Source organism: Haliotis asinina, chromosome 2 (genome assembly GCF_037392515.1).
Source record: "Haliotis asinina isolate JCU_RB_2024 chromosome 2, JCU_Hal_asi_v2, whole genome shotgun sequence".
Classification (NCBI taxonomy): domain Eukaryota; kingdom Metazoa; phylum Mollusca; class Gastropoda; order Lepetellida; family Haliotidae; genus Haliotis; species Haliotis asinina.
The window spans coordinates 86,544,286-86,561,708 of record NC_090281.1 but is presented as its reverse complement, the minus strand read 5'-3'; the positions used below and the strand labels follow the sequence as shown (position 1 = coordinate 86,561,708).

Genomic DNA, 17,423 nt, shown 5'->3' with positions numbered 1-17,423 from the left:
CACGTTGGCTCTCTGTGTAAGGCAGAGATATAGTATAGTTGGCTGTGGACAAAAATGGTTAAAGTTGCGACGATTTACATTAGGTGGCTGACATGACATGACGTTCATGACAAGTAAATATGGTTTTACGCTGTTTTAGCAATATTCCAGCAATATCAAGGCGGCTGACCCCAGAAATGGCACACATAGTGCCCATGTGGGAAATCGAACCCGGGCGATCGGCGTGACGAGCGAACGCTTAAACCACTAGGCCAACCCCACCGCCCCGATGGATAAGAATATACATCATTTTCATCATAAACATCCAATACATGTCAGTCGTATCCTTAATAAACTTTTACTCATAATTTAGAGCTGATGTACCCAGCGGACACCTGTCCGAGATTATGTTAAATATTGTGTTATGTAACATAGGAGTCGTGAAACAGTGGTGAAGAAGGTATGGCAACACTAAACATCAAACAGTCAATGTCTTCGGTATCAGCTAGTTAGTAAATGGGTGGTATGTTTACACCGTTTTAAAAATATTGCGTCGGGGAATACCAAAATAGAGCTCCAGACCTTGTACCTATATTGGGAATCGAATCCGGACCCTCCGTGACAACCTTAACCACCTGGCTATCCCACATCCTCTTTAGTTTGAACATGCAACTAATGTCACCGTTCTTTTTATGTATTTAAACATTCAAGATCTGTAATAGTAATCTCCATCAAACTAAATCTCCACTCGTTTTTAACATCCTTACAATTTTGTTTCTGTTTAAAATATTAACGTCATAATGTTCACAAGTCTGTGTTTAAGATGAAGAAGAAGAGTGGGTGAGTGAATTTTACACTTTGAAACAACCGTACTCCAATCAGTTACGTTTTTAAAAATAAATAAATAAATAAATAAATAAATAAATAAATAAATAAATAAATAAATAAATAAATATCGTTTTCAGTTCATTATGAGAAATGCATTTCCCTGCTTTTGCACAAATTTGAGCATAACCTCTCACGTATGTTAAAACTCAGACTTAAGTTTGTTTCGAGAAATCGGGGTCAGAAATGGGCTTCAGACAAAGTACCTATATGGGAGTCCAAACCCGGATTTTAGGCGTTACAGCCAAACACTTTAACCGCTTAGTTACCCATAGGATGACGCCTAAGAGAAACGTAATAATACTAAAATTCAAAGAAAACACACAGTTATGTTTAACTAGTACGTCAGTATGTATGTATACTGAAAGAACTCACTGCAAACTTCTTCAAACACCATTATCAAATACATCACCACTGTATAAACCATTTCTTGTTGATTTCATTTTCACCACTCAGATATTAGGGTTTACTTTCGTTTTGCAGGTTCTGTGTATTGGTACTCCAATAAATCAATTTGATCGATAGCCTGTCATCTCTGTTTTGTTTCAATCGAACGGAATAGTTAATACAGAACGTGTCAATTGTTTACCAGTTACAACATAGTCAAGTACAAACGATCACTAGTCGATCATAATTGGCTAAAACGATCAATGATAAGTGGTTGTTAATTCTATACGTAGTGGGGCGGATGACATTTCTATCAGGAATAAGTCACCCGTTGAAACAACGCCAATACCTCTAGTGGTGTTCTTTCAGTGATCCATATTGGGAATAGTCATTAATATTTCAGTTTGTAGGCATAATGGAATCTGTTTTGAGACAATATTCTCTGGAATTTTTGGAATTTGTAAGAGCACATTGCCCGGTTCATTTAACAGGTATTTCTTCATTGAAAATGATTAGTCATTCTCAAGCCGCATTTGAAAAACATGTCACAATTAAGACCTCAGGGTGTTAGTTTTGCAGCAGAACGTACGTTTTCCGTTTGACAGGAGTTCAGCTGATGTGTGCTTTTAGTCAAGTCTTATTGTATGCGGTATATAGTAATACACAATTAACAGCTTACATGCGCAATAATACTTAATGCACTGGTCGTGTCCGCAATAATACTCAGTGAACCTGTGTTACGCACAATAATTCTCAACGCTCTGGTCTTAAGTACACACCGTCATAATGAACCTGTGTTACGCACAATAATACTTGACGCACTGGTCTTAAGTACACCCCTTTTAATGAAACGGTCTTACACACAATACTACTTAACGCTCTGGTCTTAAGTACACCCTTTTTAATGAAACGGTCTTACGTACAATAATGCTTAACGCACTGGTCTTAAGTACACCCCTTCTAATGAAACGGTCTTACGTACAATAATATGTTGCGGAAGGGTAGCGTTAATTCTAAAGGCTTTGCTTGTCACGAATATGTCCTATTCCCTGTGCAAATATAGTGTTTTAGTCTTATCCAGTGTGACCCGTGACATTCCGGCTTCTTAGAACTGATCTTCAGTAATCCATGCTTGTCGTAAGAGGCGACTCACGGGACCGGGTGGTCAGGCTCGCAACTTGGGCCTATATTTTCAAAGTTCTCTTGGCGCTATGACAGTCGTAAGTCAATGTTAATGTATGGAACTTATGACTATCTTAGCGCTAAGAGAACTTCGAAAATTTGGTTAACACATGTCATCGTATCTCAATTGCGTATATCGATGTTGATCACGGCACTGTCTTATCCAGAGTCGATTATTTATAAGCAGCTACCTAGAGTGCTGCCTAGTATTTTTTATTTTGTCATATTCATGGCGATAATATATTGTTCAAGGTATAGAACAGAGGACATGGATTTCAGAACAGCGTCTACTAACAGTCAACCAATGGTCAGTCTACATGCATATGATACCCATGAATTCTGCCTCCTACAAGTAAATCAGGCAAGAGTCTTCCCGTGCATGCATACGGCGAGAACAGGCTGTACACGAGGTGCTTTTATGTGAACACAAAAATCTCCATAGATCGGTTGGACAATAATAAAATTATTCATGAATGTATATAGGTCTCGGAGGACTTGTATGAAGCGTAAAATGGGAGCTTGCTGTAGCAATGAAAGCATCTTCATCATTGGGCGTGATGTTTGCGATCAGTGATAATATACTTGTGTCAAGACAGATAAATCAAGGGTATTGGTTCACATCCTCATGTTAAGTAGACTTGGGAGTGTCAAGTGATCAATTCCTAATTTTGGTTCAAGGTGTTAAGACACCTCTGTTTGTCACTTGCCGTTTTAGACATAACCATCGACCTCTCACCCCAGTCGCTGCTTATATCCAACAACTACGTTAACATTACCCTGCTATCACGTAGCATAACGTTGTGTATTTTCAAAGCCTACGTTTTAACTATCAGTCATGACACGTATAACATATAACGGGAATTTCATTATGAAGAAAAATACTCGATTCTCATTTTATCAATCAAACGTGTACAGAAGTCAGAACAAAGACGGTCTCGTACCCTCTGAAACTAATAACAACACTTTCATTACCTGAATAAAGCGAATTCAAAACTACAGGAAATTATGATCAGATTATATATTTTTAAAAACAAAATAAAAACTTTAAAATAAATCGTTACTACCAATGGACACGCGCATTCTTTATCGTCATCGTTATCGTCCGACGATGATTGTTTTACACAAAAACATAAACAATTGGAGGTCTATGAGGTCGAGGTGTCACCATCCCCGGCACACTTGCTGTCAATCCATTCTCTTCCTGCACTACTTTCACCTCAGCCCGAGCACAACCCAGGTGAGTGATACCGCCGCAGTCGGGGCTTGACAGAGGGAACTTCTCACCTCAACATCTAACACCTGTCTCATCGTCTCGCGTCGCTCTAAGTGACTAATTACGTGACTAATTACTCTAATTTAGATTGATCCCAGACTCTTCCCGCCTGCTGGCTAGATCAGTGGCTGAAGACAGCAGGCAAAGGTCAAAGCTGATTGTCTTCATAATTCGGACAAGGTGGGCCACATGCATCTCAGAGCTTTGCATGGTCTGCGGCCAATACTGCCGTTGGATTCACTCACAGCTCTGTCTTTGACTGGTGCCAAGGCTAATTCCACAATAGCACAATCCGACCTTTTACCATTTTCAGCTCTGCATAATTAACTGTATTGGTAGATGTCAAAGTGAAGCGACTGCCCAAGATAATGAAGACAGTATTTTAGGGAAAAGTACAAGATGGACAGAAGCTTGAAAAGGCTTTGTTGGTGCTTTTAGAACACCTTGTCCTTTATAGCATAGGGCGCTTTTTAGACCAGAGTGAAAAACATGTCAGGTTGAACAAAGCTTTGTGTTTGTACGATACGGATACAATAGGGTCGCTGAAGTCGAGTCTTTAATGATTATATTAGGTACATTAGACGCTGATACATCAGCTGATGAAAATATCTAACATCTCAGATGTCATGTGCAGCGATGTACATTGCAAAATGGTTCTCAGCGAGTGAGGTGTCGGAAAATTCCGTGACAATTTGAGGTGAAAGTCAGAATGCCAAGGAAAAAACAACAAGGCAACAGCAACTTAAAGCAGATGAGTTCACACGAACTGTAAACTAACGACTTCCTAACAATCTCAATACGATTGCTGTGGCGGCCATGTTGACAGTGTTATAAATGGTGAGACTGGTTTGTCGGATCCGCTCTGTTTTAAGCTTCGACTTGACAAGTGTTTAGCGTAACTTGAAATCATTATGTCACACAGGTGTAGTTGAGACTGGTTGTTCATGCTTTGAGCAGGTGTGTGAAGCGGTACATTAGTGAGTCAGTGAGTCAGTGACTGATTTGGGTTTTACGCCGCTCTTAGCAATATTCCATCAATATCACGGCGTAGCACATCATAAATGGGATTTTCACATGAGTTTTCGGCGTGATAAACGAACAAGAGGCTACCTCACCGCTCCAAGACATACACAATATAGCAGGAATGACACAATCGTGGTGTTAGGTTTACGTTAAATCGATGGGTTTGACTCTTTTGAGATTATTGTTATTATTATTATATTGGGGACACGGATGACCCACTATCTACTGGCAAACAAGGATAAGTAGACCACAGACCAGACAACTGACTCGTATTAGCATGTATGAGTGCTGCCCACTGGTGCCTGGCATTGTGACCAAAGGCGCCCTCAAGTGAGAGTCTAATGAGGAAGGCGTGTGGAATTAATTTCATCGTCATGCACTGTGCGTGCACTAGCCTAAATCTGCACTCGCGTTCACAAACCAAATGGGTTTGCTCAGGGCCATGCACCGCATACTTCTCATATAAGCGTTCTCTGCGCCGGTCCATCTTATGCTTTCTTTCAGCAATTATCTACGATTTACTGCTCGGTCTCTAGATGACCAGAGCCATACCCGTGGTCTTGGGTTTCTCGAGAGTAGTAAAGGTCTGAGACCTGCATCACTTCCAGCTTTCTACCGACAGGAGTTAATCAATGTGGTCTTACTTCGCTTTTAGCCATATTCCAGCAATATCACAGCGGGGAAAACCAGAAATTGGCTTCAGACAATGTACTGTGTGGTGATTCGAATCCGTGCATTTGGCGTTACGAGACAATGCTTTAACCATTTCGCTACCCCACCGCCCTTCAACGCAAATCAAGCTGACACGCAGTCGTCATATACTTCGAATACTGTGCAAAGGGACGTGAAACCTAACTCACCTGTTAGATTCGCGTAGAACAAAATCCCAATTTAGGTTATGCACCATCGGTATGCTTCTGTTAGAACATTCGTTCTATTCGATTTGAATTTAGGATTTGAACTGACAAGCAGATCTTTTCACGGACAAGGGAGGCAACTCTGCACTGTAGGTTACATGGACCACCGAGCCAACCGCGCACCAGGTAAGTCATAAACACAGCTGGCAGATTGAAACAGGCCAGGCCTACAGAGACCTCCTGTGTGAGACAGTGTAGCGTATTTGGTTCAAAGTTTATTGAATCAGCTCATGTCAGCAAGGTCACGTAGACTGATCAAGTGAAGCTTTCTGACATTTTCAGTCGAGACAAATTATTTCTTTCTTGTCAACACATACAATTCTATTTACAGAGCAAATCGCAAACTTTCACACCAGCCTGAAAGAAAGTTTAAACCCTACTCTTCAGCTTCAGAACAGTTCACCCTGATACAATGTGGAAGATGATTGTCAACGCATATTTCCGCGAACCCGAAACTCCAAAGGTAAAAGACTGCAATAGTCAGCGACTTTCTGAGTGAGTGAGTGAGTGAGTGAGTGAGTGAGTGAGTAAGTGAGTGAATTTGGCTTTAAGCCGCCCGTAGAAATACTGCAGCAATATCATGGAGGGGAAACCAGAAATGGGCTTCACACATTGTACCCATGTGGGGAATCAAACCAGGGTCTTCAGCTTGATGAGCGAACCCTTGCACCACTAGGCTATCCCCCTCTTCCAGAGTACAGTGGAGGCTGTCAAAATCGGCATTTGTCCAATCCAGCAAGTGGTCAAGTTCAGTCCCAGTGAGTGCCGGTTAAGACAGCTTCCACTCTACATTGCTAAAATTTGTACAAGGAGAACAATGCTCCAGGGTGCTTTTAGATTCGGTTTTCAGCATCACGAACCACAAGTTCCCGTGTGGATTTCTGGTTAGAACAGGCGTCCAACAATCTGGTCGTGAGAGGTGACCATGGTCAACAGTCTAAGGCTCAGCCTCGCCCAGGCTCAGTATCATCATTTGTTACAGTCTAATACACTGTTGTACAGTATAGCAGTGTAACGAATAATACTGAGCCTAGTGCTTAGACTGCGATATCAGCTGACCTGGTTGATTGGATATACATTTACCCCTTCGCGTGGGGCGTCTATCACGTTATCAATCACTAGATAAACTGGCCCAGACTGGCTTTACTAGACTGTGGTTGTTGTTTAACGACACATTCAGCAATATCCCAGCTTTGTGAAAGTTGTCTTTAAAAAGTCAGTTCTGGAACAGACAATCCAATGATCGATCTACGCAGTTGGGATACAACGACATGTGTCCATGAAGTCTGTACTGACCACCGTATCATGTTAGTCGCCACTTACGACAATCACTGGCTGCTGAAGACCGATTCTAACTCGGAGCGGCGCTAAACAAACAAACATACAATAAAATTCTCACCCAACAGTTGAACTCGTTCCGGCCATCCATACTCCTGGTGATCAAAAGCTGTTGCTGAGTTGTCTCCTCTTCCCGGATGTAGGCCAGACACTGGAACTCTGAAAGGCAGTCACGTGGCTCTACACCGATAATTAGCAGGCAAAACACATACAGTGACGCAGACACAGGTGAGGGTCGATAGACAGAACAGTAGGGGTTGGGGACTAGGGGGTAGGGACTTGGGGGCAGGAGATGTCCGAGTGAAGAGAAGGCGGATGAACGCTCGGGTTAGTGAAAATGGCTGAGGGGAGTGATACGAGAGGACTTACGGAAGATGGAACTAGATGAAGGGGAAGAAGAGGATGACTTATGGGTGAATGGAAGAAGAGTTATGGAAGAAAAGCGACAGAGGAAGACTTATGGAGGAAGAGGCCATAGATGAAGACTTGTGGAAAAAGGGCGATAGAGGAAGACATGTGGAGGAAGGGCGATAGAGGAAGACTTATGGAGGAAGAGCGATAGAGGAAGACTTATGGAGGAAGAGCGATAGAGAAAGACATGGAAGAAGGGCGATAGAGGAAGACATGGAAGAAGGGCGATAGAGAGAGACATTTTGTGTGGAAGGAAGGAGGGATCAGGAAGGATGTTTGCCGGAAGGAGGTTTAGATGCGCAGGATAATAAGTTTGCAATGAGATCGTTTCAAGTTCGCTCACGGCTATATTCTACTATATTCAAGCTGGTTATAGAACAAGTTTGTCTTACATCAAACTATAAGCCAGGCTAGACAAAAAGTAGAATATATTTTAATGGCTTCAACAAATTTACGATAATGCATTACAATGGTTCTCAACAGAATGTTTTTATCGCAAACCACGTCTGTCACCATGACAACAAGGACATACTAATGCATATTGCGACATATGCGAGGGACTAATTTTAGTATGCAACGGAACAATATATTTTGCCAGAACAAGATTAAGACGTAGGATCACTGACTATTCATGCCAAAGTGAAACAAACAAACTAGACTTTAAGGTCATCTGATAAAAAATAGTTAAAAGGGGGTAAACATATTTCTGGGGCTTTGTTATGGAATGGGGTCATATACTCTCCGTTATTTGTGCCATGTTATTCTCAGGAAACTATGAAGCTCACAAATCTTATTCATGCTAAAAATCCCAGGTTGCCATGACTACCTGTTAACTAATCGCACTAACAGTGGAACCATCCATGTAAGACAAGTAATCCGTTACCATGAGACGCATGCGCAGAGAGCGGAAATGAATGAAGAGACGCCACAGACATAAACAAAAAGTTGACATAAACAATATCCAGCTTCAAAATACAAAATGTAGCAATACACTTAATTTAATCACTTCTAATTCTAATGGAATACCTGTGTTATTATTAACCCCAATGTTCCTTTGCGAAACAGCTAACTCCGATATGTGTTCGAAAATAGCCGTCAACCCCAGTTCGTTCACAGTTCCGTCAGTTAGGGTACTACGAGTCACAGATCTTATGTTCTAATCTAACCATGAGTACATGTGTTGTTAACCCCCTATGCCCTAGCTTTACATATTGTAAGTACATATTGTTTCAACAGAACGTCTTGGAATGTTTCAGTCAGAACGTCACTTAAGAAACCTATTCAAAATGAAACAGTATTTAGACCTAATCATATAGGGACACGTGCGAAATACAGATACATTACAAAAGAAAAAAACAAAACATTGAATGTACGTTCGAATAAATGAAATGCCCTGATTAAGTTTAATCGTCACCGTAACAGTACTAGTTGGTTCCACCAAGTCGAAACACCAAAGCCAAAGAACTTTCGATAACAAGCTGAACCACCGTAACATAACTGAAATTTAAACAGAATTAAACCCAACACACTCACTCACACATAAATACCAGTGTTTGTCGTATTTTGAATGGGCTTACCCATGGGTGCCAGGAGCGAACCACAGGTGTGGGACCTTAGTAACATAGTCCCCTTGGTGGTGCAGCTCTCTTCATCCCAGTCCGATACCGTACCCTCGCAGTGCTCTCCGTTGAAGGAGCCGTTGAAGGGGATGGTGCTATCAAGACCGCAGTAGGATGGCCACAGTTTCTTGGATACTGATGGTGAGAGGGTACAGAGGACTACATATGACCATGGGAACTTGATTAATATCAACATAACAGTATAAAAGGAGAACATGAGTGTGCCTTGAGAATGGGTTGTTACCTGGGCTACTGTCTGTTTGACAAGAAAGTGTCCCCGTGAAATGCTACATGTATCCGTTTAGGAAGGTAGTCGGCGTTCGAAATAACCACTAGCCCGGTACCCCGATGCTAGGTATAACTTCCCTGGGCTAGTAAAAAGAGAATCACGGTAGCCCGGTTTGCTAGTGTAAATTTTCATTCTGTGAAAAATTCTCTTCATGGCCTTTTTCTCATGAAAAATTTCCTAATTCTTTCATTATTATTATTATTATTTTTTTTTGGTTTTCAACCCTACAATTCTGGGAAACCATTGAAACCATACACGAAGCTGAAATCCCTACCCATTTCTAGACTGTCGTGTTAAGAAGTGTTGAGAAATAAACACCAATCAAAATAGCCGACGCATTCATCATCATTAGCAAATGGTGCCATGGTGTCGTTTCCATCCTGACTTACTGACAGAATGCTTAACTGGACTGTCATTGTTCAAGCAATCATGTTTATAATGATAGTAGTTTGTCAAACAACTATTTCTGTGATGCACGACAATTTCTATTGGATGAAAAAGTGTACAGATTATTTATGAACATCTTTCTAAACTGATATATTTATCAATTCATGGGGACACTTTCAAACCTAATGCACATTTGGTTGTCGGTTGTCTTGTCCGACATCTGAATGGACATTATCAGACTTACAGACACGTGTCGGTCATTGCAACCTCATACACTGTGGTGTATACCAAACCGTGTCAAACAGAGAGAGGTCAGATCATATTGTTTTCGAAGCTTTGAGCAGATCTTGGGTTAAATTTATCGATATAAATAAATGCTTTGTTAAACTTTATACAATGGAACCTGTCTAAACCGGCACTCACTGGGACTGAAGAAATAATCCGGTTTAGACAAAGTGCTGGATTGTAGAGCTGATGGTAAATGTACAAGCCATGGATGGGGGCTAAGATTTTATGCCGGTGTTGATAACATGCCGGATTGGACAAATGTCGGTTCTGACAGCTTCCACTGTATATACCAAGCAGAATCCCTCCTGGCACAGTAATGCAATAAAACAAGTACTCGTTGAAAATGAAAATATGAGATGACCGCTCCGATCCTGCCTTTGACACTACTCTTTTAAGACTGTTACAAATGAGGCACGATGGCTGCTCTGTTTTGTTGAATTTAAAACATGAGTACAAAATAATGTCTAATCTTGACAATCCCCACAAACAAGTTCCGTTTGGTGTAAAGGGGAAAATAGCTGTTTATTACATGAATAGATCACTGAAACATTAGTGATGACACCAGGTGTTCGTCAAAAGGGTAAGCATGCCCTGCCTTAACGGTAGCACCCACCTGCCATTGAAAAGTCTGCCTTTCAATGGAAACTTTGAAACCTGAAATATGACTGAATAATGTGTATCCTTGACACGTAACAACAGTGTGTGTGCGTTAAAAAGTTGCTGCAAGCTTAGGGTTTCAGAATACTGTCCTTGACTAGGGTCGTTTGTGGAGAATCATAATAATGTGTATTTGCATTATGCTGTATCCATCCACAAGGTGCATGATAAAAGCATGCGAGAATGATGCAAGAGGCGTTTTCAATAGGAATTGGTATCCAGACTATTTTACCTTTCTAAGGGGTACTGATCACGCAAAATACGATACCAAACTGAAAAAAAGTGTGTTTGACCTTCAGAATTGAAAAAACAAAAGGCTTCCAGAATCTTTAGATAAAAAATATTGGCAAGTTGGCATAGCGTATGGAATATGGACGAGTTTCATTACGTTACGGTCTCACTGCACAGTACATGGCATGGCCTGACAAGTTTCCTTCACTTACAGACAAGGTTCTTGAAGAAGAAACTTCGGTAACTGTCGCCCAGTGGGAAGGGGTCGTCATGGAAGGAACACAGGTCTTCAAGGTCGGCGTCAGTACGCATGCTCTTACCTACCGGAAGAAGGAAAATGTATGAGAAAGCGGATTTAAGTGGTATTGTGGTGTTCTTGTCATGTGAAAAATAGTGTGTCTATGTTATTAGTTCAAAAGCGCGTTGTCCCATGAATGTTAAAATTGGTCTCGTGCATAAACCAGAAATGCAATGGGCGTCAAATATTATATCCGTATGGGATTCAAGCCAAGGCAATTGACAAAACGACTGGACGCCTTAACCAATGAATGAGTCTTTGTTTTAAAGTACCGTTCACAATATATAGCTAGGCGGCGGGGGAGCTTCTCTGTGATGAGTTTAGTGTTGAGGGGGTATGGTGGGGGATAGGGATGGTGTCTTGAGGTTGTCATCCATTTGGAGGGTATCCATCAAGTTTGAACATATGAACTCCGGGGATGGGGGGGGGGGGGGGGCGGTGTGTATGTGTGTGTTGGGATGAGGGTGTGGTCGTCACTTACTTGGCACTTATACTTCTTTCAAAAAGACGTCTTTTAGACGACCACAGTCACTGGATAGATCCAACACATTAATGTACATTTACGACATGCCCTTTAAAGAAGGAGACTCAGGTGGCCATGTTGGAACACAAAGACCCAGTGCATGCGGTGTAACCTCTTTTGTTTTGACTAAATATTACTGTTAATTAACGAACTGTGACCTGTCTGATGCTAAGGTCACCGCCGAGTTTCCGCTGCCTAGTAATGCTACTAATATCCTGCCACCACGAAGCAGACATTTAGTTGATGTGGTAGGTTGGGCGTTGGTGACATAACATCTATTCCAGCCAAAACGAATCAATGATTCGTCCTGAACTGACCCCAAGCATTACCGGTTCGTGGTTCCTTGTGCTAGTGTAGAGGCAGTTAATGTACCCCCCAACCCTGTCCCCGTCCCCCATATTGCCAGACAACGCTCAGAGCATTTAGCCACCACTTATGTAAAATCCCAACCCATTTACTGACTCGAATGTCATTGTACATACACCAGCTACCGCGTATGACGCAAATGCGAAAATAACAAATTCGTACCAAATATTGTCTCTTAATCCATAGTTACGCACCTTGTACCAAGGAAACACTTACTGCTGGGTGTTTAAAGGGCTTGGGATCAAATGCAAAGCAGTTCAACGATAGCAGACCGCAAGCCTGTTACAAAACGATCAATCCTCAAGATTATGTGGGTTCAAGTATTCCCAAGTAAAGATAACATCTTCAGAAGACGAATGCTTTGATTTACTCGTGATGGTCCTTTTGCAGCTGTTGAGAGATCGAGGGGATGTTATTGTGTGCTTTACATGGGTCTTATATATGAATAAAACATGGCATACACCCATCGCTGTCGGTCTAGTCTGTATAACGATATCCTAACGCATTGTCAGGCCAAATATGATAGCCTTGGCCTGGCTGAATGTGAGAGAGCATGAAACGTCCATTACGGTACAAAGCGGAAGTGTTTTGTGAGTCCCAGGGGAGATCACTTTGCAATTACAATGGCGCCACTTGTTTGAAGATACGAAATTTGTCAAATATAGATATCTAGCTAGACCATTGTGTTAAATAACGAAAATAAGAGCGCAAGATGAAGTGACGGATCACTTTGTTAGCTTTTTTCATCAACGTTGGTGACGAAGGTAGTTATTGTGATTGAAGATGGTGAGTTACAACCCAATTAGCCCGTGGTCAGTCGAGTGGGCGCTTGTGTGTGTGTGTGTGTGGGGGGGGGGGGGGGGGCGGTGGCAATTGTTCAAGACTGGGGTATTGTTTTTGAAGTAGTATACCCAAGTACCAGTGTATGTTGAAACGTGACAAGAGAGAAATTCATTGTCGATTCAGTAAAACGACTAAGTTGGTATTTTCAAACCATCACTGGTGATAGATAATTACTTATATCCTCTATCATCCTTGAAAAAGGTGATTTTGTGACACACTGCAGAGTCCCAATATTATAAACCCCCTCAACTAAAAAAATACTGGAAAGAAGAGATTGAATGTTGTATGCTGTTTCCTACAGTGGCAGTGATGTACGGGTCGCCTAATGGTTAAAGCGTTTGCTTGTCGACAAAGCCAAAGGGTCGGGTTCGACTCCTCACATGTATACAACATAGGAAGCCCAGTTTGGGTGTCCCCATGTTGTGATGTTGTTACAATATTGGCAAATGTGGCGTTAAACCAGATTCACTCACTGTCTATGCAAGCTGGTGTGTCAGTTTGTGTTTTCAACCCCATTTGACGAGACCCAATGACAGCAATCACCACCTTCCTCATCTACATTATTAAAATCAACAGGTGTGCCTTTGTGGTGTACCGGCGAATCCATATAAACGTGCAGCACGCTGTTCATGGCCCCGCACCGCACTGAAAATGGACTCTTCTGCTGCACGAGGACTGTACTAAAACGTGATGTTCACAGTGATTCATCTCTGGTTTGTTTGGCAGCACACTGAATGTTCTCGGTTTTCGCCATCACATTATAGTTTGGATTATGTGACAGAAGGAGGATTTCTTGGTATTAGCAATTACATCGACTACTTAAGTCGTATTTGGTACTTAGTCAAGGCCTTGGACAGATCGCCTCAGACGGCAGACAACACTGCTTTAGTCTGTTGACCAAGTACGACAACTTAGCGAGTAACAGGTACCTTAATAACACAGATATATGGTGATTTCATTGGTCGGATGAAATTATTTAAGTATATTTTAAACTATTAAACTATTCTAAACTATCATTTGTTATGGTGAGATAAACGTATTTAAAAAGAGTAAAAAAAAATAAGAAAAAAATGACTGTGTTTTTGAGTGTTGACAGAAAATATTTTGTATTTCGTCAAAATAGCGACTCTCAGTGTCATTTTCATTGCATTGAGTACCAAGAGGAACGTCTATGTTATGTGTCCCGTTTCAATGCGTGCACTCATTTTGAGAATCAGATTCGGCATGCATTCCATACAATACAGTAAGGTAAGTTCAGGTCTGGTGTCGATCAAGGATTTACGGCATGTCGCTAAAATCTCTGCGCCGAACGAATAATGAATTGTAAATGTTGTACAACACCCGATCAAGATGATGAAAGAAAGTCAGCAGGATGACGTCATCACAGCTCCTCAGATTATTTGAGGACAAAATTAAATTAAAAATGAATGCTAAAAATGTTTTCAAAATGCTTGAGGGGACAATAGCACCACTTAGTAATATTATAACGGTAATAGTCCAGAGGATAACGTCATAGTGTCAGATTAGACGATCGATTTCACTGAATATCATCACTTACTCGTACATATGATTTGAACCAGATCTAGATTATATAGATACTGCTTCCCTTTTAACTGCTAATACCCTACTAGTATTGATACGGAGACGTCATTTGGCTCCCCTTGTGGGAAAGCAGCCTTTTTCATGTGTCTCCTGGTGTCGGGTTAATTTTTCTGCGTTGTGTATATATAGAGACAGGGGAAGGGATTAATCGTTTAGCGGAAGAGAAGGCAGCCATTCCGAAGACAGTGAAGTCAAATTACAGCATTAGGGATGAGATGCTTTCAGAGGTAGATACGCCTAGGAAACCACTTGTACTTACTTATCCGGTACTGTAGGACGTTGTTGTTTCTTCTGTGAAACTCAATACACGTATAGCGAGGAGAGCTGTGGGAAGAACAGGTACATCATGTATTTTACATGTGTGGTCATGAATAGAATATCATAACAACTGGCTTATGGAGCATCTACAACATTTGTATGGGGGCACAATGACTCGTTTTACAGAGTTGCATCCCGTGGGAGTTTCGAAAACGTCCCAGTTTGGAAAGCAAATCCGCCCTGATTATATTTTCTCTTAAGCCAATATGTCCACCTCGCCACATCTCTAACCTGCTCAGTCAGATACTCCCCTGCACTACTATCTCTAGCTTGTTCAGATAGTTAGTCACTATACCACCTCAACTCAACCCGTTTGTTTATTATACAACGTCGCAAAAACCTGTACTATCTGCAGTTCATCAGTTCACTCCACTACCTCGAACAACCAGTACCCTGTTGACACGCCAGTTCACTACACCACCTCGTCCCACCAGTACCCTGTTCACTCAGCAGTTCACTATACCACCTCCCTCCACCACCACCCTGTTGACACGCCACTTCACTACACCACCTCGCCCCACCAGTACCCTGTTGACCCGCCAGTTCACTACACCACCTCGCCCCACCTGTACCCTGTTGACCCAGCAATTCACTACACCACCTCGCCCCACCAGTACCCTGGTGACCCGTCAGATCACTACACCACCTCGCCCCACCAGTACCCTGTTGACACGCCACTTCACTACACCACCTCATCCCACCAGTACCCTGTCGACCCGTCAGATCACTACACCACCTCCCTCCACCAGTACCCTGTTGACACGCTACTTCACTACACCACCTCGCCCCACCAGTACCCTGGTGAGCCGTCAGATCACTACACCACCTCGCCCCACCAGTACCCTGTTGACCCGCCACTTCACTACACCACCTCGCCCCACCAGTACCTTGTTGACACGCTACTTCACTACACCACCTCGCCCCACCAGTACCCTGGTGACCCGTCAGTTCACTACACCACCTCGCCCCACCAGTACCCTGTTGACCCGCCACTTCACTACACCACCTCGCCCCACCAGTACCCTGTTGACCCAGCAGTTCACTACACCACCTCGCCCAACCAGTACCCTGTTGACCCGTCAGTTCACAACACCACCTCCCTCCACCACCACCCTGTTGACACGCCACTTCACTACACCACCTCGCCCCACCAGTACCCTGTTGACCCGTCAGTTCACTCCACCACCTCCCTCCACCACCATCCTGTTGACCCGTCAATTCACTACACCACCTCGCCCGTCCAGTACCCTGTTGATCCGTCAGTTCACTACACCATCTCGCCCAACCAGTACCCTGGTGACCCGTCAGTTCACTACACCACCTCTCCCAACCAGTACCCTGGTGACCCGTCAGTTCACTACACCACCTCGCCCGTCCAGTACCCTGTTGATCCGTCAGTTCACTACACCACCTCGCCCCACCAGTACCCTGGTGACCCGTCAGTTCACTACACCACCTCTCCCAACCAGTACCCTGGTGACCCGTCAGTTCACTACACCACCTCGCCCGTCCAGTACCCTGTTGATCCGTCAGTTCACTACACCACCTCGCCCAACCAGTACCCTGGTGACCCGTCAGTTCACTACACCACCTCTCCCAACCAGTACCCTGGTGACCCGTCAGTTCACTACACCACCCTGGTGACCCGTCAGATCACTACACCACCTTGCCCCACTTCGAACAAGTGTTTGTATTTAACAATATCATATTGATTTATCTCAACACAATGCTAGACTATTTCCGAACACCAAACCAATCCACGAAACATGTATTCTGGGTCGTAACACGCCAAATCTGTCTAATATCCCTGTTATGTCGTAAATGGACCCCTAACGGCCAATATAGACATCACTAAATACCCCAAAGTACATTAAACCAATACTGGCCTGGCGAGTGGAACATATTGGTCTGATCATCCTATCTCGCTGTCAGCCATTTTAATCTGCCATCACTGATTAGCGAATCTAATCTATATAAAATTTCACAATAACATGCAAACAAATAAAGCAATGATAATAGAAACATGGTTGTTATTATCTTATATAATACAAGTTCGACCTGATTGTCCAGCACGTGCCCCTTATTTTTCAGATCGCCAAGTATGATGGGTTTAGAACACACAAAGAAAGGAAGTTGGCAGCAGATTATGGTTAAATTCTTAAGATATATCTGTGACCTAAATTGACACGTCTGATCAGCGACCATGGTGGACGCTAATAAAACTTAAATGGGCTTTTCTTGTTCATCGGTGATATGGATGCATTTCTTTGAGAAAAGCTGCATTATTGCGTCGCATTACGTAAGGTTTGTCGTCCGTTCAAGAAGCACAATATAACTTTAGATCAATGACAACGTTCAATTATTTTGTTCAGTTCAGGTCTATAATATTCAGTTAAAATATATGTAAAATATTTCTCTCGAACCTCAAATAGGAAATCCCGCTCCCAGTTTGAAACCCCAAGCTTAACTCAAATGGAACGGTACTGGCCACAGCGGTGTTGATCCACTGGCTATATATACCACTAAAATATATTTCTAATGTCACAAAGGTTAATCTCGAGGGGAAAGAAAGGTTGCAATTATCTGGAATCTGGTTGTGCTGATAAT

The 17,423-nt window shown here is 42.5% G+C and overlaps 1 protein-coding gene across 1 annotated transcript in view; it reads right to left on the bottom strand.

The window, feature by feature from the left end:
* The window catches only part of LOC137274509 (uncharacterized), a 108,736-nt gene that overhangs the window by 6,392 nt on the left and 84,921 nt on the right, over nucleotides 1–17,423 (bottom strand). Inside the window, exons 11-14 of the mRNA XM_067807732.1 lie at nucleotides 14,758–14,822; nucleotides 11,079–11,186; nucleotides 8,973–9,149; nucleotides 7,046–7,143 (exon numbers count right to left, since the gene is read on the bottom strand). Coding sequence (XP_067663833.1) covers nucleotides 7,046–7,143; nucleotides 8,973–9,149; nucleotides 11,079–11,186; nucleotides 14,758–14,822 — 448 coding nt within the window. The remainder of the gene's footprint in view (nucleotides 1–7,045; nucleotides 7,144–8,972; nucleotides 9,150–11,078; nucleotides 11,187–14,757; nucleotides 14,823–17,423) is intronic.